This window comes from Phocoena phocoena, chromosome 1 (genome assembly GCF_963924675.1).
Source record: "Phocoena phocoena chromosome 1, mPhoPho1.1, whole genome shotgun sequence".
NCBI lineage: Eukaryota > Metazoa > Chordata > Mammalia > Artiodactyla > Phocoenidae > Phocoena > Phocoena phocoena.
In genome coordinates, this window is record NC_089219.1 from 120,546,187 (window position 1) to 120,572,885 (window position 26,699).

Sequence of the window (26,699 nt, forward strand, 5' to 3'; positions counted from 1 at the left end):
AGTAATGGGGTCTTTCCACTTCTACACATGAACTGAGTAAATGCTTGGCTATCAAAAAAATAATTGTCTGGGAAAACCATACCTTGAAATTCACCTTAGCATCTTTGAGATAATCTCAGGATTATTTTAGAGTGAAGAAATGAACAGTGATCCTGCAATCCCAGAGACTCTGCCTCTGACCGCAGAACTAGCTGTGAGCATTTTCTCACGGGACATAAGCACAGACTAATGCCTTTTGAGAGTCTAGGGTCCTACCAAACACAGAGCTGCATGAATAGCAGTAAGGCAGAGAGCAATTAAGAAGATCTCTGCTTTTTATTCTGTTCATATTTCTTTCCATCCCTGTCACTTCAAGGCTGGACAACTGTCTCATCTTAAATGTGTTGCTGCCGTCCTGAGTTTTAAGACCAGCAGCAAAAGTAGCAAAAGTATTTAGATTGGGGCAGGAAAACAAAAGGGAATTTAAAAGTGTAAGAGTGTAGGTCCACCCACCCCTGCAAAACCATTAGGTGGCAGCTAGCACTAAGTAGTAGTTTTATACCCTGTATAGGGCTTACATCAGCCACTTTCAAATGCCACCGTGCCCCATCCCTTTTTTAAAACAGCTTTTACTAGCATAGTTAATAAATGCCAAAATAATCCAAGTAATTGGCCTTGCGTGGAGGTCAGTGGAACCTTAGGGTTCCAGGAACCAACGTCGGTTTTGGGGGAAACGGCATACACAGCATTTGCATTGGTTTACAGAATTTTTTAATTAGCTAGTTGTTTTCCTTACGTTGTCATGGTTCCATAACGGGTTTGAGATAATGTTTGAAGATGAGAAGGAAAGGCTGAGAATAATTCTATAACTTTTTAATTTTATCCAGGCAAAATGAATATATATATATGTATATATATACATATATATGTACATTCAGCCATCTTTTTTACATTTTAATTTTGCTTTTATTCCACATTCATACCCCATATTATAAACAAGACTTGAACGATCTCTAATTTCAAAAAGAGAGAGAAGACTACATTCAACCATCTTGATGCGAGTGCCAAGCGCTTCTTTCATTGGAGGACGTCAAAGAACCTTTCTCCTCATTTTTCTATGGGTCTAAGTGTCATTTGGTAGCATATGAAGGCAGAGAGATGGCCCTGCAGTTCTGCTTTGCAAATTGGGAACAGAACCTGGAACTGGAAGGTGTCTCCTACTGTGTGATATCAAACCTTGAAACCAAGGTCACGTGCCAGCAACCCATCTCCACACATTACCAAACAGCAACGGCACAGCACCTTAAATTTCACTTCCACATCTCCTGTCACAAGAAGTGAAGACAAATTCAGCTTAAAAAAAAAAAGGTTTGCACAACTGCAAACTGATGGTTTTGGTGTATGAACAACTCTGTGACTTTTCGGTTTACTTTAAGACATAATAGGGCAGAGGGCACTGAAGCTGGGAAAACCACATGTGTGTCGTTAGTAGCTTTTCTCGGTTTAGCCTCTTTCAGGAGAGCAGAGGAAATGAAATTCTGCAAAAGGCAGCATGAAAGTTCACACTGACCTCCAACCTGTGAAAGTTGCCAGCTGCTAATTCAGGCCCTAGCGTCCTGGGTCAGCCCTGTGCTTTCTTCACGGCTCTGGCCCGGCTAAGATTGGAGGTGGCTGGGATGTAGAGGGAAGGCCCTGGCAGTGAGTCCACTGCAGAACTAGTTGTGTGCCCATGGGCCCTTCTGAAGCTACTGTGCTTCCATTCCCCCATCCGAATAAAGGGGTTAATAATACCCCATGGGGCTTCCCTGGTGGCGCAGTGGTTGAGAGTCCGCCTGCCGATGCAGGGGACGCGGGTTCGTGTCCCGGTCCGGGAAGATCCCACATGCCGCAGAGCGGCTGGGCCCGTGAGCCATGGCCGCTGAGCCTGCACGTCTGGAGCCTGTGCTCCGCAACGGGAGAGGCCACAACAGTGAGAGGCCCGCGTATCGCAAAAAAAAAAAAATAATAATACCCCATAATGTTCAGGTGAGAGTACAAGCAAATGAGCTTATTTTTGGCAAATTGCTTTGAAGTTTCATTCCCCCACAAGAAAATATCCCTGTTTCCATGGCTCCCGTACCATTTGTCCACACACCTATTACTTTCACTTTGTGCTCTCAGCCGATGCTTCTCTTTTCCCCATGATTCTACAGACTTCTCTTATTTCTGGTCGAGTCTCTCCAGCTGAAATACAGGACCCAGCAGAGAGTAGATACTCGGCATATGTTTGTTGAGTGACTGCTTGACCAAGAGACCAGCCTGGGTCCTTGTTGGGATGGCCGTGTTGGTGAAATTGTGCAGGCTGGCAACACTTTGTGCAGGCTGAGAGATTTTTGTTGTAACGGAGCTGTAAGGCTGTCCCTAGACGTAAGTGGACATGACCAGTCTGGCAGAGTCAGAGTGTCACTGGAAAGCAAGCAGCTCCCAAAGAGAAAAGCAAAGTTGGCTTCTGAGATGACTGTGTATCTGTTACCCCAAAGAGCACGAGGTCCTGTAAGGGCCTCTGATGAAGTCTCCTCTCTTTACTGCAGGGGACTTGCTGGGCAATCAGCACTCTGTACCTCCGTGTCCTCAGCAAAATAGATGCACTTTGCCAGTGATGTACTGTCATGGAGGGGCCTGAGTAGGACCATGGTGACATCAGCCTGGTGGGACAGTTAAGAGATATTTTGTGGGTTGGAGAGATGCCGGCTCACTTAGTAGAAGAGAAAACAAGATACCTTTTCAGATAAGTGTAGTAAGAACCACAGTAAATAAGGCCCAGCCTCAGGGAGTCAGATCTTTAAAGGAAAATTAAGATCTCCATCATCTGTCTCTCTGTCAACCGTTGATGTATTTAGTGAGTGCCTCGTGGTGCTAAATGCTTTTTGATGATGATGGTCATGATGACCACCGTACCTCCCCACAGAGGGAGGGCACCTCCTGTGTGAGAGTTCTTGGTGGGAGCGGGGGGGTGCTCCATCTCAAGCACACAGAAGGAAGGAATGGTCCAGAGAACCCTTCTCTCTTCTCTCCCCTACATCCTGATTTTACCAGGATGTAAAAGCAACAAGAAAAACCCCGACTGAAAATCAGAGCCTAATCGCTCCCATCTGCTTCAGCACTGCTTCCCCTTGCTGCCTGCCAGGATGTTTGCCGCAGACGCTAACTAGCACATTATTTTCGATAAGTTGCAATCATTTACTTGAAATCGACTTCTCCTTTAAGACGTCCCCCTGGAAACTTGAATCGGCATTTGAGAATGCTTGCTCAGGGTAGAATTTGAACGCTTACACTCAAGTGCAAGAAAAGTGAAACCCATTTGACTGCCAGGTGTTTATATTTTCGAGATCTTGGCCACGTGGACTCTGGTGGGAAGAGGGGACACCATGGAGGACAGCCCAGGAGCTGAGAGCCACCGCGGAGCTCATTCCCCAAGGAAAGGCACAGGTGCTGAGACGGGAAAGATTGGAAATGATGGCTTCATGGACTCTTCCCCAGAGCAGAAATGTCACGCCTCTCTTAAGCCAAGACCTTTCTTGGTCCCCATGTTTCTCTTCTATAGTGAGACCAGGCTAGTGATGACTGAAGGCGTGTTTTGCAATCTGGAGCTCATCATCTCAGCGTCCTCCCCCCATTCCACCACCACAACCAGCATTTCTTGTTCAGCGTTCTCATCCTCTTGCCCAGGATGAGAATCTAGACACAGCCAGCAGCCTGTCCTGCCTTCCAACCTTCCTCATCAGTAAAAGACTTGGTGCTTTCAGAGGCTACCCAGAAAGTTTTGAGAAGCAGAAAAAGCCTCTTGCTTCTCCTGTAGCCTGTTTGCCTGCAGTTTGCAGCCCCTGGTGTCTGAGAATGACACCAGCGACTCATTAGCAGCAAGACATGTGCTTCGGGTGGTTTTTGTAAAGAGTGGTGATGGATCATTCACGTACTCTCCCTGAAGGACCCTGACTGACCTTGTGTACATTTGTGAGATGACTGTCTGGGGTCACAGGTGTTGTTTGTGGTCATGGAAAAAGGAAAGCTAATTGGCAGGTGTTTTGAAATGGACCTGGGATGCCCATAAATAGACCGGAGTCCTTCCACTGGGGAATTTCTGCTACCACCAATGCGAATGGAGGTGATTTCTTCTCTAAGTGGGCCGCACTGGGATTTCTCTTTCCCTTCTCCTGTGTCCCTCTTCCAGTTCTCTGGAGCTGGCAAATCCGGCAGGCTGGTTAGAGTACAAACATTATTTTACTATGGTGTAAGGAAAATATCCCAATACAAGCTGTATGTAGGTGGGCAAGTTCCAGCAGCCGAAAGTCATCTGTTAGAACTTGGTCTCACATATTGCAACTGCTCTTACATTTGCTTCTAGGATGACAGTTTAGCCTGCCTTAGCTTTCCTCTGGTCAAGATGGAATCCCCACTTTGCTTCCTTCGTCACAGAGGCGGCAGACTACTCTTGGCTGGTTTCCACACGCAGCCACCCCTCACCACCCACCCCTCTCTTTCCTGGTTCAGACTACACTCCTCCAGGCCATCCAACACCCTGACCAGGAGGCCTCTCCTTCCCCTGCTCCAAACTCCAGGCTTCCCAGATCTTCTCCCACTTCTGCTAATAGCCTGAGTGATACCCAAGAGAGGCCCCTCTAATGATCAAGACTTTTTCTGTCTGTTCTAAACCTTCTCTTTTTTTGCAGGGAGAAATTCTCCCCAGTGGCTTCTCAGGTTTTTCTGTGACTTGCCTCTAGTTATTAAATCTGCCTCTTTCTAATTTCCTCTGTAACATTCTACCCAACAAGAAATCACTCTGCCTTCTAGAGTTCTTTCTTTCTTTCCTTTTTTCTTAATAGCTTGTATTAGCTTAGATTGGTTGAGCTGCCAAACACAAATAAACAAAACAAAAACCTCCCCAACTCCCAAGACAACTTGGCTTAAACAAAATGCAAGTTTATTTCTCTATTACTTTCATATAGTCTGAAGGTGACCACAGACTGGTCTGTAGGATATAAGAACTTCTATCTGGTTTCTCTCTCTAGTGTGGCTTCTGTTCCCTAGGTCAACTCATGGCCCAGAGTGGCTGCTAGAGCCCCAGCCATTATATTCATGTTCCAGGTAGCAAAAGGAAAAGAGAGAAAGAGGCAAGAAAGGCATTCCTTCTTTTTAAGGACGTTCCTAGGAGTTTTATATCTATCTTCTACTCATCTATCACTAACTGGAATTTTGTCACTGGAGGCATGACCACATCTAGCTGCAAGGGAAGCTGGAAATTGTCTTTCCTCCCAGTGACCCTGAACTTAACTAAAAATCAGTGTTCTGTGTCCATGGAGAGGAATGTGTCGGAAGAAACCAGCAGATCATCCTTTTCCTTCATCTTTGTACCAAAGCTCTCTGCCAGGCCCTTTTCCTAGCTGCCGCCTCTCCTAGGTCCCATACAGGAGAGAGACACATGCTCCATCACATCTCATATCTCAAGAAGACTATTAGTAGAGTTAAAGCACACATTTACATGAAGTGATCTTATTATTATCGGTGTTAGTTGCAGTGGTAACGGTAGTCCTGAGATTCAGCGAGTCTTTTCCATCCTCTTATAGATTCAAAGAAATTGTGTTCCAGTGGAGGGAGAAGTAGAAGGACCAAGTTAAAGAGGCCGAAGGGATGGAGACAGCCAGAATGTTTCACCTCATTTCCTGATTCTAGGCCCTGTGTCTGACCCTGACTAGAATTTGCTGTCTGCCAACTGTAATGACATCCCTCTGTCCTTGGTCTGCACACCTCTGTCTGTGGAGGTCATCTGGCAGAGGTGTCCCTTTCCCGCCTGTTAGAGAGTAAGCCTCCTCCAGAGGATGAAGGTGTACTATTAGTAGAAGTATGCGTCTTCTGTGATTTGTGGAATTGGAAATAATCATGGAACAAGTTAGCTAAGTTATCACTATCTTCTGTAAGGACCCCTCAAAATCAACAGCACATTGTATTAGGAACCCTGCCGTTGAATTATTCTGTAATTTTCAAAAGCCGGAAAGATTTTTGTGGGAACAAAATGCTCTTTTTTTCAAACTTAGTTCTGAGGAAATCGTTTGGAAGGTGGGAGGAAAAAAAAAAAATTCTGCTATGATTGAACTTGAAAATGTGCAAGTCACTGCTAGTCACTAGGAGCTAGAAAAGCATTTGTAGTCCTAAGACAGTGGAATTACGTCAAGATGATAAGATCACACGTGATACAAATGTGGCAATATCCAATTATCTTAATATTTTGAGTGTGGAGTTTCTCTATGCCCTGGCAGAGAGGGATGACTGTGAGGTCTGAATCCCACCCAAAAGTCGAAACTGAAACACATTTCTTCAAACCTTGATCATGAATAGAATCTTTGCTCCCTTCTGGTTATAATTTATTTATTTTTTAATGGAAATTTGAAAGCAACCATTAAAGAGGACATCCAGGCTAGCTTGTCTTGACACAAGGTGAGATTGCTTCAGAGCTGAGTGGTTCCCTGAAGGGTCTTTTCAGCCTTCTAGGAGGATTGTGTCTTACAGTGTGAGCCCTGCCGGGTCAGGATGCTTTCTGGCTCAGGTAGACTAAAGCCGGGGGCTCTTGTAAAGAGGGGATGCACCAGGCTTCAGAGGAAGTGGGATTCTTAATGTGCTTGGGAGAAGAATAGCAAGAAAGGAACATAAAGAGGGGGAAAGAGGAGAAAAAGAAGAAGATGTTTTGAAATGTATTCTTTGAGCTGAGGATCGATTTCCTGGGCTTGATGGTGTCAGTCTGAGCTTGCCTTGGAAGCACAGCACAGTGAGGTAGGGTGTGTGTGTGTGCGCGTGTGTGCGTGTGTGTATGTCTGTACACTCATTAACTTAGCCTGGTTCCTTCTGCCTTGCTGATTCCTAATACATGAAAACCAAACTCTTAACCCTAAATCTATCTTGCTTTCTTATTCTTCCCAAAGGGACCTTTATCGATGGAATTGATTTAGATTTAACCAACAATTGAAAACCTACCAGTTACCAAGCACGGACATGTGCTTTTGTAAAAATAACCTTATTTAAACCTTTAATAAGAATCGTGGTGTGGTTGATATTATTATTGACTGTCGGGTGATAAACTGAGCTTAAGGGAGGCAAGGTCATGCAGTGGGAACCTTGGACCTGGCTTTGTACCAGTGTTCTTCCTTCGTGCCATGTTACAGAGCTGACAGAAGAGGGCTTGGGCCCTTACACTTTGGGAGGATATTGAAATCTAATGGGAGAGGAAATCTGTCATGAATTAACACTTGCAGGCAATGTGCTAGGTGCCTAATTGAGACTCCAAGCTACAGAACATTTTCCTCTTAAGGCAAGAGAATAGTAAGCAATCTCTCTCTCTCCGTGGTCAAGTCCTTGAGAAGCTACCATTGTAGGGAGAAGCTTGCATCTCTGGGATTGCACAGCAAGCTGCCAACCAGTGGCTCCCAATTTCTCATGCTTTTTATGTACAACTTGGTAGGAAACCGTTTCTTGCATCACGAGCTACCAGGTGCCGTCTGGGCCTCTCGCACCCTGTGCTGGTCCTCCCCGGGGAGCTTTTCTTCTTCTCTCACCCCCGTAAGCATGGCAGTCTGAGGCCAAGCCCAGTGTGACCTCATGCCCTCCTACCAACTTCTGCAAATAACTCTTTAGGCCAAGGGGTTCCCCGTGCAGCAGTCCAAGCTAGAGCTATTAAGGCCCAATGCCCCTCACCCAGGCAGCCGGCACCTGTCCAGGAAGGCCAGGAGTCTGCTGCCCAGCACATGAGCCTGCTGTCTGCCAGCTGGCCCAGGAGGCTCTGTGTGCCAAGCAGGGGACGTGTGATCGGGATCCATGCCCGAGTGTTTCCTGAGAAGTAGAAAATGCATGTGACCAGGGCTGCCAAAGCCTGGCCCAGAAAAAGGGATGACAAGAAAAGCAAGGCGTGTTTCTCTAAAGAAGACCCAAGAATATAAACCACCACCACCACAACAAAAATATGTAAAACCATCTCGAGAGTGTTATATATTTGGATTTTCACCTCCTGCCCTAAAACTTCTCAGAAAGCCTTGCACGTAGTAGTGGATGGTAAGTGTGAAAAAATGAGTGTATCATTAAGGTCCCTGCTCGACCAATTTTATTTTGCAACTCAGCACAGAGCCTGATACCATAGGAGATGCTCAATGAATATTTGTGGGATGAAATGCTTGAGGAATCTCAAAGTCTTGCAGTCAACTGACTAAAGCCCTCAAGTCTCCTTGCTTGGTCTACCTGCCTAACAAACGAAGACGAAAAGTTGAAAGGCCTAGAAGACATCTTATCTTCATGTCTAAACCCCTGGTGATGCCATAGAAACCCTAGACCCGAGGGTCCCAACCTTGGTGTCCCTAAGCTTCTAAAGGGCTAAGAGACAAACAGCTGGCAGTCCAAGGGTGGCTGTCACACTTGAAGTCTCCATGAACTTGGCCTTCTCATCTGACACATCTGCTCCAGGCAACTGTAGCCTCAGAGATCTCCGTCTAGGCTGGATGGTCTCCACTCAGGTGGTAACTCGTTCTTCCATGCTATCCAGAAGCACTGACTGACAGCCATCTCTAATGCTGGTTTGTAAAATTCAGGAAATCACATTGCTAATCGTTTCCATTTGTTGGTTGGACAGACTCTTTTCAAAACACACAAAAACGCTTGTCCATCAAACAAACGAAGGGGTTGAGAATTTGGGGGTGAAAAACATTGGGACATACTACCCTGAGCTTCAAGCCACTGACATCAGATGTCGGTCCCATCTTTGGTTCAGAAGAATCAAATTATGTCGTCGTTATTTTTTTCAGCTCAAGCTAGGAATTTATGATTTGTGGGTACAGATGTGCTTGTGGGAAATGAAGGAAACTGGAGGAAGGAAGAGAGGGTGTGTATCCCTTGGGACTTTTTTGGTTGCCAACCACCTACTCTGACAACACGATGCGCCCACCGCAGGCCTCAGGGCAGTTGGTGTAGCGTGCAAGAAGGGACTAGAGGAGTCTAAACCCTGGGCTTCTTGAAGCCGGAGCCCATGTCTGATGATTCTTGGAAATCCCAGCACCCACCTCATTCCTGGCACCTCAGAGGCCCTCCGTTAGTGATGTAAGTGAACTGAGCATTCCTCAGAGGGCTCACTTCGGGTGACGTGGTATGTGTGGCCCCTTCACTGTGGGCCACTGTCAGCCCTCCCAGGAATTCTTCCCCAGGTACCAGTCATGTGCCCGGCTCTCCCCAAAACCCAGAGCCTTCATCGTGGATAATGTTGGCTTACTGGGGACATACCAGGCTGCGCGTTCCGGAGGCTCTGGCTTAATGACTGTGTAGATTTGCTTACTTAGAATTTTCAGGCTGATTTGACAGATTTTTGAAGTGGGGGTGGAAGAGGTGACAGAGGGAAAGGCCCTCTACCAGTAGCTGACTCTGGTCCAACTTGTAACTGGACCAGAGGGAGAAAGAGCCCATCTAAGGAACTGCCTCGCCAAGGACAGTGGACCGAGGCAGAGAGCATGGGAGAGTACCATCCTGCATCCTTCCCTCCTTCCCTTTTTCTCATATATTAAGAGACGCTTGAATAGATGCTCAGTGCCAGAGGCTCTGTGTGGTCATAGGGGGGGATACGTAGATGTAGGACAGGTTGTCACTGCTTTTCAGAAGCTCACAGCCTTGCTCTCAAGGCGGCAGGTGGGACCTTGGTTGTTCTGAGATGTGCTGTGGCTGTGGTGTAGATAGTACTTGCCCTGGTGGCTCAGAGGCAGGGGAGCTCCTTTTTAGCTGTTGTCTGGGTGGGTTTCATGGAGAAGGACTTTGAGCTGAGATTTGAAATAGGATGGGACTGTAGTAAGTGGATTCTTCTGGCTGAGATGGAAGAGGGCATTCTATCACTCGGCAAGAAGTAATTAAAGAGGACCAGATTTGGAGGAAATTGTAAAGAAATTAAGAAGTCAGTAGGAACAACTTCCTTCCCTACCTCATACCTGGTTGTCTTCTGCCTAGAGTGTCAGTCGTGACCTAGGCCTCAAAAGACAGTTTGTGTGTGCGTTTGTGTGTGTATGCATGCGCGCACACATATGCAGAATTGAAATAGCATCCACTTGGCTACCATTTGTGACAGTCAGAATCCTAACGTTGTAGTAGAGGGTAAAGCATCTAAGAGTTGAAGACCTAGATTCTAGTCGTGGCTTGTCCCGCTTGCTTTGATTTGGGGGAAATTACTTTGCCTTTGTAACCTGCAGTTATCTGCTCTCTAAGTTTGGAATATTCCTTCATGTTTTATAAGGTGATGCAATTCATCGCACACAAGTACTTTCTGAACAAATAAAAGATGTTAACTGTGATATTTTCAGGAGGCAGGCACTTTGCTCTATTTCTAAAAAATGCAAGGACAACGGATTTCTGTCCCAGTACTTCTGTCCAAAGTTCTGACCCCCCGGGAGATGGCAGAGCAGGGCTGGGGGTGAGGCTGGCAGAGCTTCCCTCCCCCAGCTTTCCTGGTCATGTATGTTGATGAACAGCTCGTGGACAGTGGAACAATTGCATGGAGGTTAAGTCTTGTGCCTTCAAATCAAGCAAAGAGGTTGGCCAGAAAGTGTGAGGGCTCCCATCCTGGGGAGAACGCCTCATGCCCTTTCCCAAACCGCCTGTCTGTTGGCTGTCTATCTCTATCATCTCTCTGTATCTCTCAGCCCAGCTTTGGGTCCCTGGACTGCTGTCCGAATCCGAAGACAGCCCTCTCCGTAGATCTGCCCTCCTCCCCTGCTGCCTGCCCCAGACGTGGAAGTATGAATCTAAGCGGGGGGCATTTTCCCCAGCTCTGAAATAACCTGGGACAGGAAACAGCCGGACCCTCCCAGTCCAACCAGTCCTTGGTGAAGAAAGAGTGCCCTCTAGTGGGCATTGTCTGGAGCTGCTCCGGATCCATGTCACAGCTCAGCCAAGGACAAAACAACCCGCTCGTGGCCCTCCTGCCAAGGATCTCGGAAACTGCCTTTGGGTTCGGTTTGTTTTTCTCCTTGTGTGAAGAAAAATAAATAAAGAACAGCGGGAGACCAGTTGTGAGAGCAGCTCCGACAGTGCTCTGACAGCCTCCTTATCTTGGGAGGTTCACCAAAGAACCCCAGGGCCAGTGATGGCAGCAAGGTAGACCATGACATCGGGTGCTTTTTAAAGGGCATGTGACAATTTCTATATACATCACTTACCTGTCTTGGCCGGTCTCTTCCATGAGGGGTTAGATTTGTGAGAAGGAAACTCTGTTGAAGAATGATTACCGAAAGGGTTAAATATCTTGTTGGGTGACGCTCCGTGGAGAGCAAATCCACCACAGTTGATTTCATTTTTGGCAGTGGAAGTGTACAGATCTGACTATTAAAACCCTGTATGTACTGGCATAAACAGGGGAATTTTCCCTTTAAAACCTGTTTCAGTAAAAGCTGTTGGGTGGGGAGCATAGAGGGGCGGGGGCTAGGGAGGGCGCAGGACACCCATCAGGGGAGCAGGAACCTGATCATATGTGATGGTTGCTGGATTAGGTAACAGCTCCGCTGGTTGAAATTGGATCTTGGAGGGTGAGTGTTAACATCTCTGGTGTTCCGGCGAAAGGTTCATTTGAGACCTGCGTGGTGCTACAGAGATAAAAAAGGAGCTTTTAAATAATCATTTTGTCTCCTACTTGCCAGAGTGCCGGCTTCAAGCAGTAAATGGGTAGCATCACTCTGCTTAGACATATCGGCCTTTTCGTTTATTTATTTAATGTTGGTGGGATTTTTTTTTTTTTTTTAACTCCCTGGCCGAACAGTTTCTCGTACCAGTGAATCTCAACACCCATTTTTTTTTTTTTTTTTTTTTTTTGCGGTACGCGGGCCTCTCACTGTTGTGGCCTCTCCCGTTGCGGAGCACAGGCTCCGGACGCGCGGGCTCAGCGGCCATGGCTCACGGGCCCAGCCGCTCCGCGGCATGTGGGATCTTCCCGGACCGGGGCACGAACCTGTGTCCCCTGCATCGGCAGGCGGACTCTCAACCACTGCGCCACCAGGGAAGCCCCAACACCCATTTTTATAGTGGTACGGATGCTGCTCCTTCTGGGCAGAAACCTGTACATGCAGTGTTGTTTATTGGTCCATCCGGGCCTCTGCCCAGCACACATACACAGTCCAAGACCCTCAGAACCAGAATCTTCCATGTAAAATAGTGGAAGAAGAAAGTTTTCTTTTGTTTATATCGTGTGTGTGTGTGTGTGTGAGTGTGTGTGTGTGTCTGTGTGTGTGTGTGTGTGTGTGGATAGTTATGATGGTGGTTCTGACACATACTCTGAAATTTCTATTTTCACAATCATTTGAGTATAATTTAAAGGGTGTAATTTGGAGAAGACTGTTGGGTTTTTTGTTTTTCCACATTTTTCTGTTCTTTTATTTTCTTCAGATCTCTGGTTTGGGGCCAATTTACAATTTATGTGTCCTGAACTCTGAATATAAATGCAAGCACCATTGATGTTATGGTACATTGTATTTCTAGCATACCAATTTCTTCTTGGCCACATTTAGAAATCAATTATATTAAATCTCAGTGAATCCAAATTTCTTTTTGAAGAGTATTTGTTTACAGGATTCATCAAATTATATAAAAGCTAAGCGAAATGATAACACTCTTACTCTGCGTGTGTGTTTTTTCCCGCCAACTAAATGTATCTTTCGTACCTGAGGGGGGAAAAAATAAGAGTCAGTATAGATTACGGCTTCACCCTCTGTGCTAGTCCTGGAACTTCTTTGGTGGGTAGGGGGTTAACGCTGTATCCTTTCAGTGTCCTTGGCCAGCTTTAGCAATTTGCTCTCTTATTTCATTTAAAACCAGTTAGATTTCAAGACCAAGAAAAATATGAATTAGGTAGGTGTACAGAGTTTGTGTGGACGTTTCGTGCTTCCCGTTGATTGTTTAAACGAAAAAGTGGGGCATGGGCGTGGGTGCAACTGAGAGAGGCTGGAAAGGGAAAATATTCTCAGAGGTAAATATTGGACACATGGGGAATACTAGTAGGAACATGCCCACCTAGTCACCTACCTGGTACCTGGAGGAACTAGTGCCAGCACTTTGGTCTGTGCATGCCTGTCTCTCTGCCTCTCTTTCTCCTCTCACAACGAATTGAACTTTGCTAGAGGAGCAAGCTAATGGGGTGAGCAGGTCAGTCTTAGGCACAGGTGCTGTCTGACGATGCTCATCACCACCTCAGGTAACGCAGTGTTTAGGTAGCCCTAGGAAAGTGGCGTCTTCACCATTAAGATGACATGATTATATTTTGCTTTGCTACCATTGTTGCGACCGGAAACCATCACAAGATCTGTTCAGTGCTGGATCTGTCAGGAAGGATTGTTATAGAGTGATGAGGAAGAAGCACTTGGAGGCATCACTGCCCGGCTCCGGTGTTAACCAGCCTCAGCATCTTGGGGAGGTTTCCCGTCAGCCAAAGTGTGCATCCTCTTCTGGGATACACTGGCCGTATTAGTGTCAAGTTTTGCCTCAGCACCAGTTTTTTAATGATCAAGCAAAAGTGCAACAATTACAGAATGGCTCAGAGTTGATCTTCTTTTTCTTTTTTCATTTGTAAATAGCCCATAGATATTTGTCGTTGGTAATTAAAATTCATTCAATAAAATTCACTGCAGAAACATCCATAAACCCCACGTAAATGCCCTCATCTGGAAGCATTCACTGGGCTGTACAGGCCAGGAAGGAAGGGTTCCTGGGCTCTAAGCCTAGCTCCTTGCGGGGTCACATTCTTTTCCCCACCTTTAGGGACTGGTATTCAGGAAATGGGTACTGCATTCGTTTCCTTTCTTAAGGAAACCTTTGTTAGTGATATGTTCTTCTGAGGGCTTTGTAGATCTGAGTAAATAAATTCGAGGAACTGAATAACATGACTAAATCTTTACTATTCTAAGATCAAAGGGACAGTTTCCCATTACAAAAAAAGGATGTCATTGGAAAAAGGTCCACAAAATAAACCTCCAGGATCCCCTAACCTGTGCCATTAACAATGTAGCAATTTTCTTTTAGTGCAACAAAATATTAAAAATTCAGATGCAAGAGGAGAACCTGGGTCCTGAAGTGTGGCTTGTTGGGCGTCAGGGAGGACTTCCTTCTTTCCTCCCTAGCTAACTGCCTTCCCCACGTCCTCCTTTCCCTCCTACCGTCCTTTCTTACTTCATGGGGTGTGGGGGGCACGTGTCCCTACCCCGTGCCTTTAATCCTCGTGTTCCTAACCGCCAGCCCTGGTCCACATGGCTTGACCTTCCACTTGACTGTCTCCTGTTTCATGAAAGCAAAGCTGCCGTTTTCCTTTTAGCACAGGAATCGGGCTTTCCTTTGAAACAGCTTCCAAGGTTGCTTCTTGTCATGCCTGTTAGAAGCCAGGAGCATGTGGACACAGCCAGCAGTTATGCTGGTATTATACGTGATGAAATGCCCTGAATGTCTACATGTCCCCTCGGATTGAGCTCAGATCCACCTTCCCTGTCACAACCCTGTGGGGCTGCCTTGCTAGGGCTCAGGAGACAACTGCACCTGGCACCGTCCCCGTGGTGCTCACCAGATGCATCCTGGCTGGAAACAGCTCTGGGCTCTCTGGCTGCACCAGTGTTCACATACCCACCAGACCGCGTAGACCCTGCCATCTCCATCCCCAAGATGTGAACCGGCATGAGACGCCTTCTCCTCTGTCTTTAATCGTGTTCCTCCTTTTCCTACCCTCAGTTTGTTTTTAATTGGAAATTCTTTTTGTGTTCGCTCTCAACAAAGACTTGGCTGTTGACAAGTAAACTGGGCTCAGATGAGTGATTTACTTTATGGCAGGTTGTATGAAGGTAGTAAAAAGAGACTGCCTAGCTCTTCTGCTGATTTACTAAATCACTTGATCTCTTTCAGTCCAAATCACCCCCTCGTCCCCCACAAATGGTCATGGTGTTTTAATAAAAAGCAGAGCCTCTAACAGAGCTGAGCCTTCTCCATCCTATCAGAATACCGGCTTCTCTGAATCCCTGAGACAGCTTGTTAAAAGGACCTCACCCTTGTTTGTACCAGGATGGAGTTCTTATCACCTGGAACAGATTGATCTCAATGTGGGGAGAATGGAAGTCCCTAGTCCAGGGGAGAGGTTTAACACTTCACTCCAAATTAACTGGATTTGCCTGGCTTAGATTATTTTGGAGGTGAAAATTTAGGCTGATCGAATATTACAAAGTCAATGAGTGGAAAACCACAACCTCACAGAAATCTAAAATTAGAAATGAAGAAGGAAATGCTTTTCCTTGAATTAAAATTTGGCAGTTTGGGGATGAAAGTGAAAATTATATTGCTATCATTAATTTTTTTGTAGATTTGAAATTTCTTTCACTGTGATAAAATATGCATAACCTAGAACTTATCATTATAACTGTTTTTGAGTGGACAGTCCAGTTGCATTAAGTACATTTGCATTGTTGAGCAGCCATCACCACCATCCATCTCCAGGACTTTTTCATCTTCCCAAAATGAAACTCTGTACCGGTTAATCACGAACTTCTTATCCCCACCCTCCCCGCAACCCGTGGTACCCACTGGTCTACTTTCTGCCTCCATCAATTGGACTATGCTAGGTACCTCATATGATGGGATATAATTAACTTGGGGAACAAAGCAAATCTCTCCTTGCATTTTCTCCTCCCCCAATTCCTCTCTTTTTCCAACCCATTCCTCAGATGCCATATTGCAAGTAATTTGAGACTTAGCCAAACGATACATTGGGAGTTTGTTGTTGTTAAACTTTGCTTCGTTGGGTTACTCTTAACACCTCCCCACTCTTTTGGGTCTTCCCGCAGTTTTGAGTATCCGGGGAGCGCAGGAAGAAGAGCCAACAGACCCCCAGCTGATGCGACTGGACAACATGCTGCTGGCGGAGGGGGTGGCCGGGCCAGAGAAGGGTGGCGGCTCGGCCGCGGCGGCTGCGGCGGCGGCAGCTTCTGGAGGCGCCGGTTCCGACAATTCGGTGGAGCATTCTGATTACAGAGCCAAACTCTCGCAGATCAGACAAATCTACCACACGGAGCTGGAGAAATACGAGCAGGTAACCACAGCCCTGTGGGGTCTGGGCCCCCCCAGCCCTTCAGGAAAAGGACGGAGGCATCAGGAAACTCAGGGCTGTGGGCGCCGAGGCGGGCAGCCTTTCCTGGAGACTGACATCTGGGGTCCAGCATCTCTGGCCTCACCCCAGAGCCACTTGCTGAACCTGAGCCCACCGAGTCCTTGGTGTCCACTGTTGAAAACCCAGGCAAACTAGAGATAAAGCCATTAAAAAAAAGTCGAAGTTGTAAATGATGATTTCAGAAAACATCCATAGTCAATATAAGGAAAACTCAGTTCCTGGAGCTCTGGAGTGTTTCCCTGTGCGCATGCAGCCCCGGGGCTCTCAGGGTCATGAGCAGAGGGTCATGGTGCTCATAGAATCCTATGGGAACGGATACTAAAGTCCCTCGCTCTACCTAGATTCAGTTCAAATGGGAGTCAAACATGTTCTGCTTTTTATATATGGTATGCAATACGAGACACGCCTCCCGCTATAAGAAGAGTAGAGGGTCTCAGGGGACCCCTGGAGTCAGACAAAGTTGAATTCCAGTCCTAACACTCCACTAAATGGTCTCTGGGATCCAGTGGTCCACATACTATACCCTAAAAGCTGGGGGGTTTTGGCAAAGAGCTGTGGATTTGGAGTCTAGGATATCAAAGAGCCATAAAAATCATACGAAGGAAAGGCTAAGAAAGGCTTTAAGTCATAGAACAGTATATAAATGTTGTACAGTATTCTAATTATAATAGCGCCCCTCTCTACTAGAGGACCCCCCCCACACACACACACGTGAATTTTTTAAAATTTATTTATTAATTTATTTAATTTTTGGCTGCATTGGGTCTTCGTTGCTGTGCGTGGGCTTTCTCTAGTTGAGGCAAGCGGGGGCTACTCTTTGTTGCGGTGCGTGGGCTTCTCATTGCGGTGGCTTCTCTTGTTGCGGAGCAGGGGCTCTAGGCGCGTGGGCTTCAGTAGTTGTGGCACGTGGGCTCAGTAGTTGTGGCTCACGGGCTCTAGAGCACAGGCTCAGTAGCTGTGGCGCAAGGGCTTAGTTGCTCCGCGGCATGTGGGATCTTCCCGGACCAGGGCTCGAACCCGTGTCCCCTGCATTGGCCGTCAGATTCCTAACCACTGCGCCACCAGGGAAGACCCCACATGTGAATTTAAATATCAGTATTGTTTCCGCTGGTCCGTATGAGCAATACTACTTTATTAGGAGTCCCTTAACATCAGGCTGCCCTCCCATTATTTATAGATATATTTGTTGTCATCTCTTTGGATGTGACATAGTCCTGAAGTTCTAAGTTAACTTACTTCCATTGAATTGTTAGGTTTATGGCTTTCTTTTCTTTTTTAAGGGTCACAGAAGAAGGGGGAGAAAAAGCAAAAAGTGGAAGATCCTGTACTGTCCACTTATGACTGTCTAGGTAGAAGGCAAATGCACACTTAATAGAAAATTTAAATTTTAAAATAGAAATAGGCATTTTAAAATTTAAAGTGAAGAAAGCTTCATTATTGCACTCCTCTCTACCTTTGAAATGGATTTCTACAAAGTCCCTTCTTTTATGAGGGAAAAAGGTGTGAAGCTGGAAGCCAAGCGTGGTGAATTTCAGCCATCAGACAGGTGTAGGGAGGGTTCAAGGGGAGGAAAATAAAAGCAATCTTGTGGTAAGAGCCTGTGGATCATCACCCTCCACCTTCCTGGGAAAGAACAAACTTTCTTAACACGGTGTAGGCTCATGTAGACATTTATTTCCTCAGTTCCCAGGAGAGGCTGAGCTCAGGTAAGCTGGCTGATCTATGACAGCTTCCCCACCTGGGCCATCATGTTAGGGTTCAGAGTCTGCCCCAACTAATGGGATAACTTGGGAAGACACATGGGGACGTTTGCTGACAAGGTCCCTAGCTGGCCTCTTGGGTTCTTCCTACTCTGTGCTTTCCCTATTTTACCTTCACTGCTAAGCTTGGCCTCTGGCGTAACAGCCTATCTCGACCTAGTATCCAGGTTAACTCATGCCAAACTCCAGGCGTACACGACGAGTGTGGCTTCCTCCCTAAACCCACAACTGGAATGGATGTTAGGCCGGATGGTGTTTAAAACTGGCTTTCTTCTTAGCTTAGGTTGCCAGCAACATAGACGAACGGACTGTTTCCTTGATTTAACCCCCCCTTGTCTCACTCTTCCATCCTCATCCAAAATGACTAAAGCACTTTTGTCAACTTAACTGCACTTGTTCCTCAAGGTAATTTTAAGGCTGGGTCCTCCAGACAGGTACTGTCATCATCTCCATTTCGATACAGCTGAGGAACTGGAGGTCAAAGAGGTTAGGTGATGTATCTGGGTCACACATCCAAAGGAGGGACAGAGTTGGCCCTGGAAGCCAGATTTTGACCCTTGGCCCAAGGGCTCTTATTGGAACAATACTCAGCCAGCCGCACTTAATATGGAACAAGTGTGGACGTCTGTAGACAATGAAGTAACCGGCTTGACCTCTCTGTTACTTTCATGGACAAGATTGATGCTCTCTAAGAGAGGCTAGTGATAAAAGAACTATTCTTCTTCAGAAACTTCTCATAGATATCTACCTATTCTAAATAATAATCATGCTGGAAATTGGGAGCTTAAGGAAAAGCTCCATCAGTACAGAGCAAATCAGGTAAATGTAGTAGTAGTCTGTATTTGTTATTCTTAAAAAACACTAAAAAATCATTTCCTTATTTCTTTGGGCATTTTCTGGGTAAGAACTGAATACTGTTTAACATATTCTATGTGCTTAATAATTTATTAATATTAGTTGTATTGTTAATTATAGTAAATAGCAGATTATAAGGAAATTATGCCATTAACCTTCTAGCTAGTATGTCTGAGAGATAGATCTTCTTCATTTTTTTCTGTAAGCATTCCTTGCGGGAGATTTCTTAAAAATAGGAAACCTTAATAAAAATGTCAGTCTCTGTTTCAGTAGTACCTAGATGGTTACCAAACTGACTATTTAAGAGTTGATTCTGTTGTTTTGGTTTGTTTTGTTTTGATTTTAGTTTGGTGATGGTAGATAACCAGAGGATCAATTAGCTTTCCAGTAAGTAGCTACCATAACCCTACTCACCCATCCCCCATTCCCCCCCAAAAAGAACCCCAACATGAGTCAGCCATTGTTTCACCCTGAGGTTATTAGATAAAGAAGGCTTCTAGAGACTTTCATTCAAAAGAAAAGAAGGAAATTGTTTTCTTCATTAAAAGGGGCTGGTAAAACACTTTTTCAGCAGATCATGTTGGAAGCTAAGGTATTTAAGAGCTAGCATATTCTAATAGATAAAACTGTGATATCCAGAAACCTGAATTTTGTTCCAAGTGCTATTCTAAAAAACGATACTCTTGTAGTTTTGCAGAGTTCTTCACTTTTCAGTTTTTGTGAATAATGCTGCCAGGGCATTGACAAGGCTGTCTCTAAGGCCGAACCCAGGTGGGTCAGGTCCACTCACAGCCAAGAAAGTCTTAAAATCCCAGTCACATTCGTTGCTGAAATTGGCGGCCAAATCCAGTTTGAAGCAGTAAGAGAAGAAGGTGGGCTGAAGAGAAGTGCAGGAAGGAGGCTTCAAGTCTTGCTTAAACTCAAGCAGGATTTTCTAAGAGAGCTTCTCTTGGGTAGGCTGCTCCCAGAAGGGCCTTTGCCCTGGAACTTGGGACGTCTCCTTTCAGAAAGCGTCCGCTTTCTGGGGGCAGCTGGAGGGGTAGCTCCAGGAGGTGTACCATCTTTCGGGCAGTCTGCAGCAGAGTCTCCTCTGTCCCAGAAACCTTCAGCCGGCGAGGGTCCTATTTAATTAACGATTGTCATCCCCACGCTTCCCAATTCCATCAGGAGCGCCTGGCTACATGGGAGCAGCACAGCTTGTGAAGGTGCCGAGCTTGGGGGAACTGAGGAGGAGACGTGGGTAGTTCAGGTCCCGGAAAAATCTGGATCACTGTGTTCTGTCTGTCTAAAATGGACTTGGAACTCCTCTGCGCTGTCTGCTGTGTGTTCCCGAGCAGCTGTTGAGCAGCTGTCTTGCTGCACCTCAGCAGTGGGTGAAAAGACTCCACTGTCTGTTTGGGGCAGAGCAGAAAGGGGCCCGGGATCCAATGCCCTAAATAAGCATCAGGTATTGTGAGTATTTTTATTCACCGTAATGAAGCACATCATTATTAGCCGAGCACTGTGGCCCCCCAGCGGAGAGCAAGTGCACTTGACAATACCTCCTTCACATCCAGTCCCTCCTCCCTGTGAGCCCCCATCAAGGGGGGGGGAGGCTGCAGCCCAGCGGGGGATGAAGCGTTTCTCCGGAAAGCCACTTAGGATGCCTGCCGTGCCTCCCCCCACCACGCCCCACCCCGACTTCTCATAGACTTGCCGCCAACTCGCTGCCAGGTTTTATCTCCCTCCCTTGTTGAGGTTGGGGAGAGATGAAGTTTATACTAAGATCTTGTGTTTAGGTAGCAGTTTTCTTAGTAAGAGCAAACTGCTCTTGGACCTGATCTTCTGTGGATTTTGTCTGCAGCATATGCCCGCAGCCTAGAAAGAAGGTATTTGTGACCCCCTTTAGTTTTACCACGGGGCAGACTGAAGCCTGGAGAGGTTTGCCCAATCGTGATCCTATGCTGGGTTTCTAAGTTCTCCGTACTTTGAAGAGGTAATAATGACACAATGTATATGGCCAGACACAAAGACAGTAACTCATGTAGTCCTTACCACACCCTTTGCGGTACTGTCACCCCCATTTCACAAATAGGGAAGACGAGATCCAGGGATCTTACATAACTAACCAAGGCCCCAGAGCGAAGTGAGTTCCAGCGCAGGACCTGAACGCAGGCAGTCTGGGCTCTTAGCCCACTGCTACGTTCATGTGAGTGATTTACTCCATCTGTAGGTCACTGCATAAGAGCACGGGCACTGCTAGCCTTGCTGAAGGGTTAGGAATGATTAAATCCACTCTCGGACAAATAAAACGAAGTCCTGAGTAGTGAAAGGATTTACCCACATACTCACGGAGGCAGGTCAAAACCCAGGCCTCCCAGCCCCCAGTGTAGACAGCCCAGTGGATGCATCTGCCTTTGTATCTCTGGCCAGCCGACCTCGAAGGATTTCTTGGAGAAATGAACTGTAAATATGTTATTGTTACTGCATAACTGACAGCTAGGAAGGGCTTGGTGCTGTAAAAAACAAGGGCAATGCAGTGTTAGCCTCAATGGGCGTGTTTCCGCTGTCAATATTAAGTTGAACCCTTTGAGTCCTTAGTTCTTCAAGCCTCACGGCATCGAGTTGCCTTTTTTTGTTAACAATCTTATACAGTTTTACAACATTACTGTGAGTTAACCTGTGAGTAGATATTTTATTGAATGTTCACTAATAAAACCCGACTACCGAGATGATAAGTAATGGTAACTAAGAGAAAGGGCAGTGGTGCCCTGAGGAGCAGATTCAGGGTCTGGGAAAGAACAGACACCCTGGCCTGGATGAGGATGTGTTCGGGTCCTGCCTCAGCTGCTGTTTTTTGCTGTGGGCCCTTCGTCTCTTGGAGCCACAGTTTTCCCAACTCTAAAATAAGGAGGTGGGAAAAATGATCTCCGGTTTCACTTCCAGAGCTGAGAGTATGTTGGTCTCTAACCTGAGAGTTTTCCTTTCTGCAGGGATAACTCCTGGATCCTCTAATTCATATTTGGATGCTGTTTTTTTTTTTTTTTTTTTTTTTAACCTCTTCCCTTTGTGTTATAGACATAGCAGATCTTCGGAAGACCGGCATAGGAGGGAGTCCTTACGATAAAAGTAGAAGTAGGAATAGATGGATGAGAAATCTCCCAGAAGAGTTATCAGAGCTTTTAAGTCCATGATTCCACTCTTTGGGCTGTTTATGCTGAATTGAATATTTGGAAGCTTTAACATATCAGAGATAAGGGCAAGACAGAAAGTTCATGCTATGTTTGGCCCCAAACTCTCTTTGACTGTTAACGTTGGGGTGAAGGGTTGTGAAGTGTGTTTTATACTAGTGTCCATGTTCTCATCTTTCATAGTAGTAAAGTCATGAAAAATAATTGATTTTGAAAAATACGTAAGAATTTTCTTTTCCCTTTAAAAAAATCCACAGCATGGCCCAAAATTATAATCAGATGGGCTGAAAGGGATTTCCAGGCATCATTTATTTTTTCCGATTTGACAAAATGCCACAAACTAGCCCACTTTCCTTACCTGCACACGTCTCTAGCAAAAGACTTACACAGCCTCACGTCAAGTGTGCTGAGGCTTGGACCCTCCCCACACCCCATGTGTGTCATCCTGCCGTTCCAGGCATGTAATGAGTTCACCACCCACGTGATGAATCTCCTGCGAGAGCAAAGCCGGACCAGGCCCATCTCCCCGAAGGAGATCGAGCGGATGGTCAGTATCATCCACCGCAAGTTCAGCTCCATCCAGATGCAGCTGAAGCAGAGCACGTGTGAGGCCGTCATGATCCTGCGTTCCCGGTTTCTGGATGCGCGGTGAGTCCCCAGGAGGGGTCTGTCCTTTGGGAGAACCCACTGATCCAGGGTTGGAATCCACGGCTGGCCCTCTCCAAAGACTCCGTTGTCATCATGTTCAAGGCTAAGCCAAGTGGTAGCCTGAGAAATGTTCTTAGGTCAGGGAAAGGAGTGCTGAGAGGGTGGATGACCATTGGTTTTATACGGCTCCAGGAAAACGTGTCATGGGAGGGGGTATTTTTTATGGCCGCTGCTTACTCACTCTTCATGAGAAGCAAGGATGACTAAGCTACAGGGACAGAAAAAGCAGGACTTTTTGTTTTCATACCGCTAGGTGTCTCTTTCACAGGAATAGTTTGTAACTATGGGCCCATACAGGTCTTACTAGATAGTGCAATGACATATTTTCTCCCAGAAAGTTCTGATTGAGAGCTGGGAATCTTTGCCACAGTATATGTAGGCAGAGAGGGCACCCAGTTCGAGTCAACAAATATTTATAACTAGATTCCCATGTGTCCTACTCTGGGCTGAGTTTTAGGGGCACAGAGATGAAAAGATGAAGAAGACATGGTCCCTTGGGCATAGAGGGGCGAGGGACTGGTCTGATATGGGCCAGATTTTCAATCAAGATTTGATGTTTTCTATCTGACATTAACTTGTGACCTAATTTGTGAGGTCAAAGAATTCGGTTGAAATCACGGATAGAAAGGTCCTTTATGACAAAAACTGAGACTATAGAACAAATAATCAGTTCTTGGTCCTCCTACCCTCTAGACCAATGGATTTGTACAAATCCCGTTGATTTCTTTGGCTTCTGTTATCCAGCCTGTAAAATGGTGATATCATATCTTTCATCTACTCTAGGGGAGTGTGTTGATAATTGACCTAATAAATAAGTTTTCAGAGTGTGGATGTCCTTTGTGATCTACAGTTCATCTTAAATTAGCCATCTTCTATAAATGCAGATTTCATCATTCATTGTTTCAATTCCTGAATATAATCCCAACATATGATTTTTATTATTGAAACATTAGGTATGTCAGGGTCATATACCATTTAATAATTTGCAGTTTTGTTCCTTTTCATTCAGACACCCGAATGCTCTGCTTTTTAAATTTTTTCACCCCGGAAATCATGTAGTATTCAGCTCTCTTACCCGTACTTTTCTCTCTCTTCACCAGTGTGGTCTTTAGAGTTCACAGACCTCTTTAAAACTCCCTGGCACCTCCTAAACTCCCTTTTATTCATTGTGTTTTGGGTCACGTGGAATATGAAATAAGAACGCCAGCTAGCAAACTGTATCTCTGGGCTAATAGAATTCCATAGAGTAAGTCAAGAGAAAGTACAAATGAAGAGAGCTGTTCCCAGCAGAGCATGGTGATGAGTGGGGGAATGCACAGGCCCTCTGAATCAGGACCGTCCCCCCGACCCCGCATCGCCCTCACCCCGTGGCCTGCTGCCAGCCTGGCTTCTTTAAAGCAGGCCGTTCCGCACGGTACAAAGTGCAAGTGACTGGTGGCCTGTGTCTGGGTCTTTCCCCTGTGCTGTGGCCGCTGCCACTCTGCATGTGTTGTTTACATCCCCATGGTAACTCCCCTCGTTAAAATGCTGGAGTTGGCATTTATGTTGGCAGATACTGAAAAAAAAAAAAGAAAAATTGGGCCCAGACTGGGTTCTTTTCAAGAAAGAAATCAGAGAGAAGGGAGAAGCAGAATCATTTTCTCATAGGATTTCTTCTCTCAGTAACTCTGCTGTGGCCAGCAGAAGGTCAGACTCTAAAAGACACGAAACTAGGCGAGCTTTGTACACAGTGTCTTTCACTTCCACCAGCCTTTGCCTAGATTGTTCCAGTTGGCACCAGAAGGACAGTCACTGTAAGAGACGGTCTCTTTCCTGCTTTGGCTGCAACCTTTGAATCGTTGCCTCTGAGCCAAGGTTCAAAACTAAAACAACTAACCTTTTGTCTTTGCTATTAGCATTTACTTAGAGGTATGTATATTTAGTATCGCTGAAAAAATATGACCCCAAGTGCCAACCCAAGGCTAAGCAAATGGTTTTTCCAGCTCAAAAATAAACGTTTGCCTGGACTTCCTGATTGCAGTAGCTAATATCATTGCTTCTAGTGCTATCTATAATTGGGAAAGCTAGCTAAACACACTTTACTAAGAAAGACACATTCACTGCTAATGTTCTTGTGCTTCTCTAAACCACGCATCGGATGGGCAGGGCTTCATCGGAAAAGATTTCTTGGAAGACAAAATGCAAGGAGGACTTGATTTAGTAACAGGATTAGTCTTCGTAATGTCACGGGTATGCAGAATTGAATGTTACTGCTTTGTTGTGTAACATTCCTTGTATTTTGTGTGGCTGAAGAACAGATCACCACAAAGTTAGCAGCTTAGAACAACACAAAGTTATTATCTCACAGTTTCTGTTGTTCAGGAGCCTGGGTAGGCTAACCTGGGTTCTCTGCTCTAGTCTCACAAAGCTGCAATCCAGGGGTCAGCTGAGGCCACGCTCTTATCTGAAGCTCATTCCAGTAGGGGCATAATTCAGTTCCTTGTGATTGTAGAGCTGAAGTCCCCAGATCCTAGAAGCTGCCCTCTCCATAGGCAGCTTACAAGTTGTCTGCTTGCTTTCTTCCTGGAGAATGTCACCATTTTAAGGATTTAACCTAATCTCCCGTTTCATTAACGCAAAGTCAACTGATCGGTAACTTAATCACAGGAATGATATCCTGTTATTTTCACAGTGCCCCCCAACACATACACTCAAGGGAAAGAGATGTACCCCAGGGTGGAATCTTACATATCTTCTTAGGATTCTGCCTTCCACACTCCCCAGCTGAGCATTTGGGCCAGGTTTTGTCCACTCAAGTCATATCCTTTTTTTTTTTTTTGGCGGTACGCGGGCCTCTCACTGTTGCAGCCTGTCCCGTTGCGGAGCACAGGCTCCGGATGCGCAGGCTCAGCGGCCATGGCTCACGGGCACAGCCGCTCTGCGACATGTGGGATCTTCCCGGACCGGGGCACGAACCCGTGTCCCCTGCATCGGCAGGCGGACTCTCAACCACTGCGCCACCAGGGAAGCCCCAAGTCATATCCTTTTTGTCTTCCTTATAGTGCCAGAAAAGTTTAACTTAAAAATTCCACTCATTCGTTCATTCACTCAACATTTATTATTTCAGCTTTGTATCAAGCATTGTGCTGTAAAACTTGGTAAGCTTATTGTCAGGACTACAAAAATTCTTTGAGAGAGAGAACTTGTAAACCCTTTTAATGGTTTTCTAGCAATACAGTAATTTTATCTTGTTTTTTAAAAATAACATCTTGCTAGAGAGAGCAATAAGAACCTAAACACATGGTTGGAAGTACACCTCTGCACTTCACCCTGGTAGATGGAGTTACCTAAAATGATTAGCAAAGGGGACGGTAAGAAAGAGGAAAGGACATCCAATAAGGTCTGGCCAAACTGGCAGTGTATTTAGATTTATTTACTTCTCTGAGTTTTTACTCTCTGTCAAATGCTATATTAGCCACTGGAATAACAAAGATGAAAAAATGCATGTAAATGTGGGTCCTCCTGGGACAGGTGCTCTTATAACAGCATAAAACTACGCATGATCACAGGAAGTACATCTGCCAAGTTTACCCAAAGGGGAGAGAGAATCGAAAATCAGGGAGAGGCAGACAGTGCTGAGTCCCAGAGGAGTATGATGTTTAACACATAGAAGGAATCACAGAAGCAAAGTAAACAACATAATTCAACTTCAACAGGCATTACTTACTGGAATGCATACTATGTGTTGGCCAGCGGGGTTTCAAATATGTGTGAAACATGGCTCCTCCCCTTGAGGATTTGCTGTTTAGTTGGGAAGACACGTGTAAACTTGTGGCAAATGCTGCTGGAGAGAAATACACAGGGTGGTATGAAAAGGCAAGGGAACATGAACGCCGTGAGCGTCTTTGGGGAATGGAGAAGCATATGATGTAGCTGGATGAAATTACGTAGAGCATGTGTAGGATTGGAGGGAAATGAGACACTGGGGAGGGGCTAGATCCACTGAAAGACCTTAACTGTACCAGCAAAGATTTCAACTTGGTCCTATGAAGCAACAGAAACTCTGAGCTG

General features: G+C 45.8%; 1 protein-coding gene across 3 annotated transcripts in view; it reads left to right on the forward strand.

Moving 5' to 3' along the window:
* PBX1 (PBX homeobox 1) overlaps positions 1-26,699 on the forward strand; it is a 278,098-nt gene that overhangs the window by 209,308 nt on the left and 42,091 nt on the right. For all 3 annotated transcript variants that reach the window (XM_065874488.1, XM_065874498.1, XM_065874506.1), the window contains exons 3-4: positions 15,834-16,078; positions 22,399-22,589. In XM_065874488.1, coding sequence (XP_065730560.1) covers positions 15,834-16,078; positions 22,399-22,589 — 436 coding nt within the window. The remainder of the gene's footprint in view (positions 1-15,833; positions 16,079-22,398; positions 22,590-26,699) is intronic.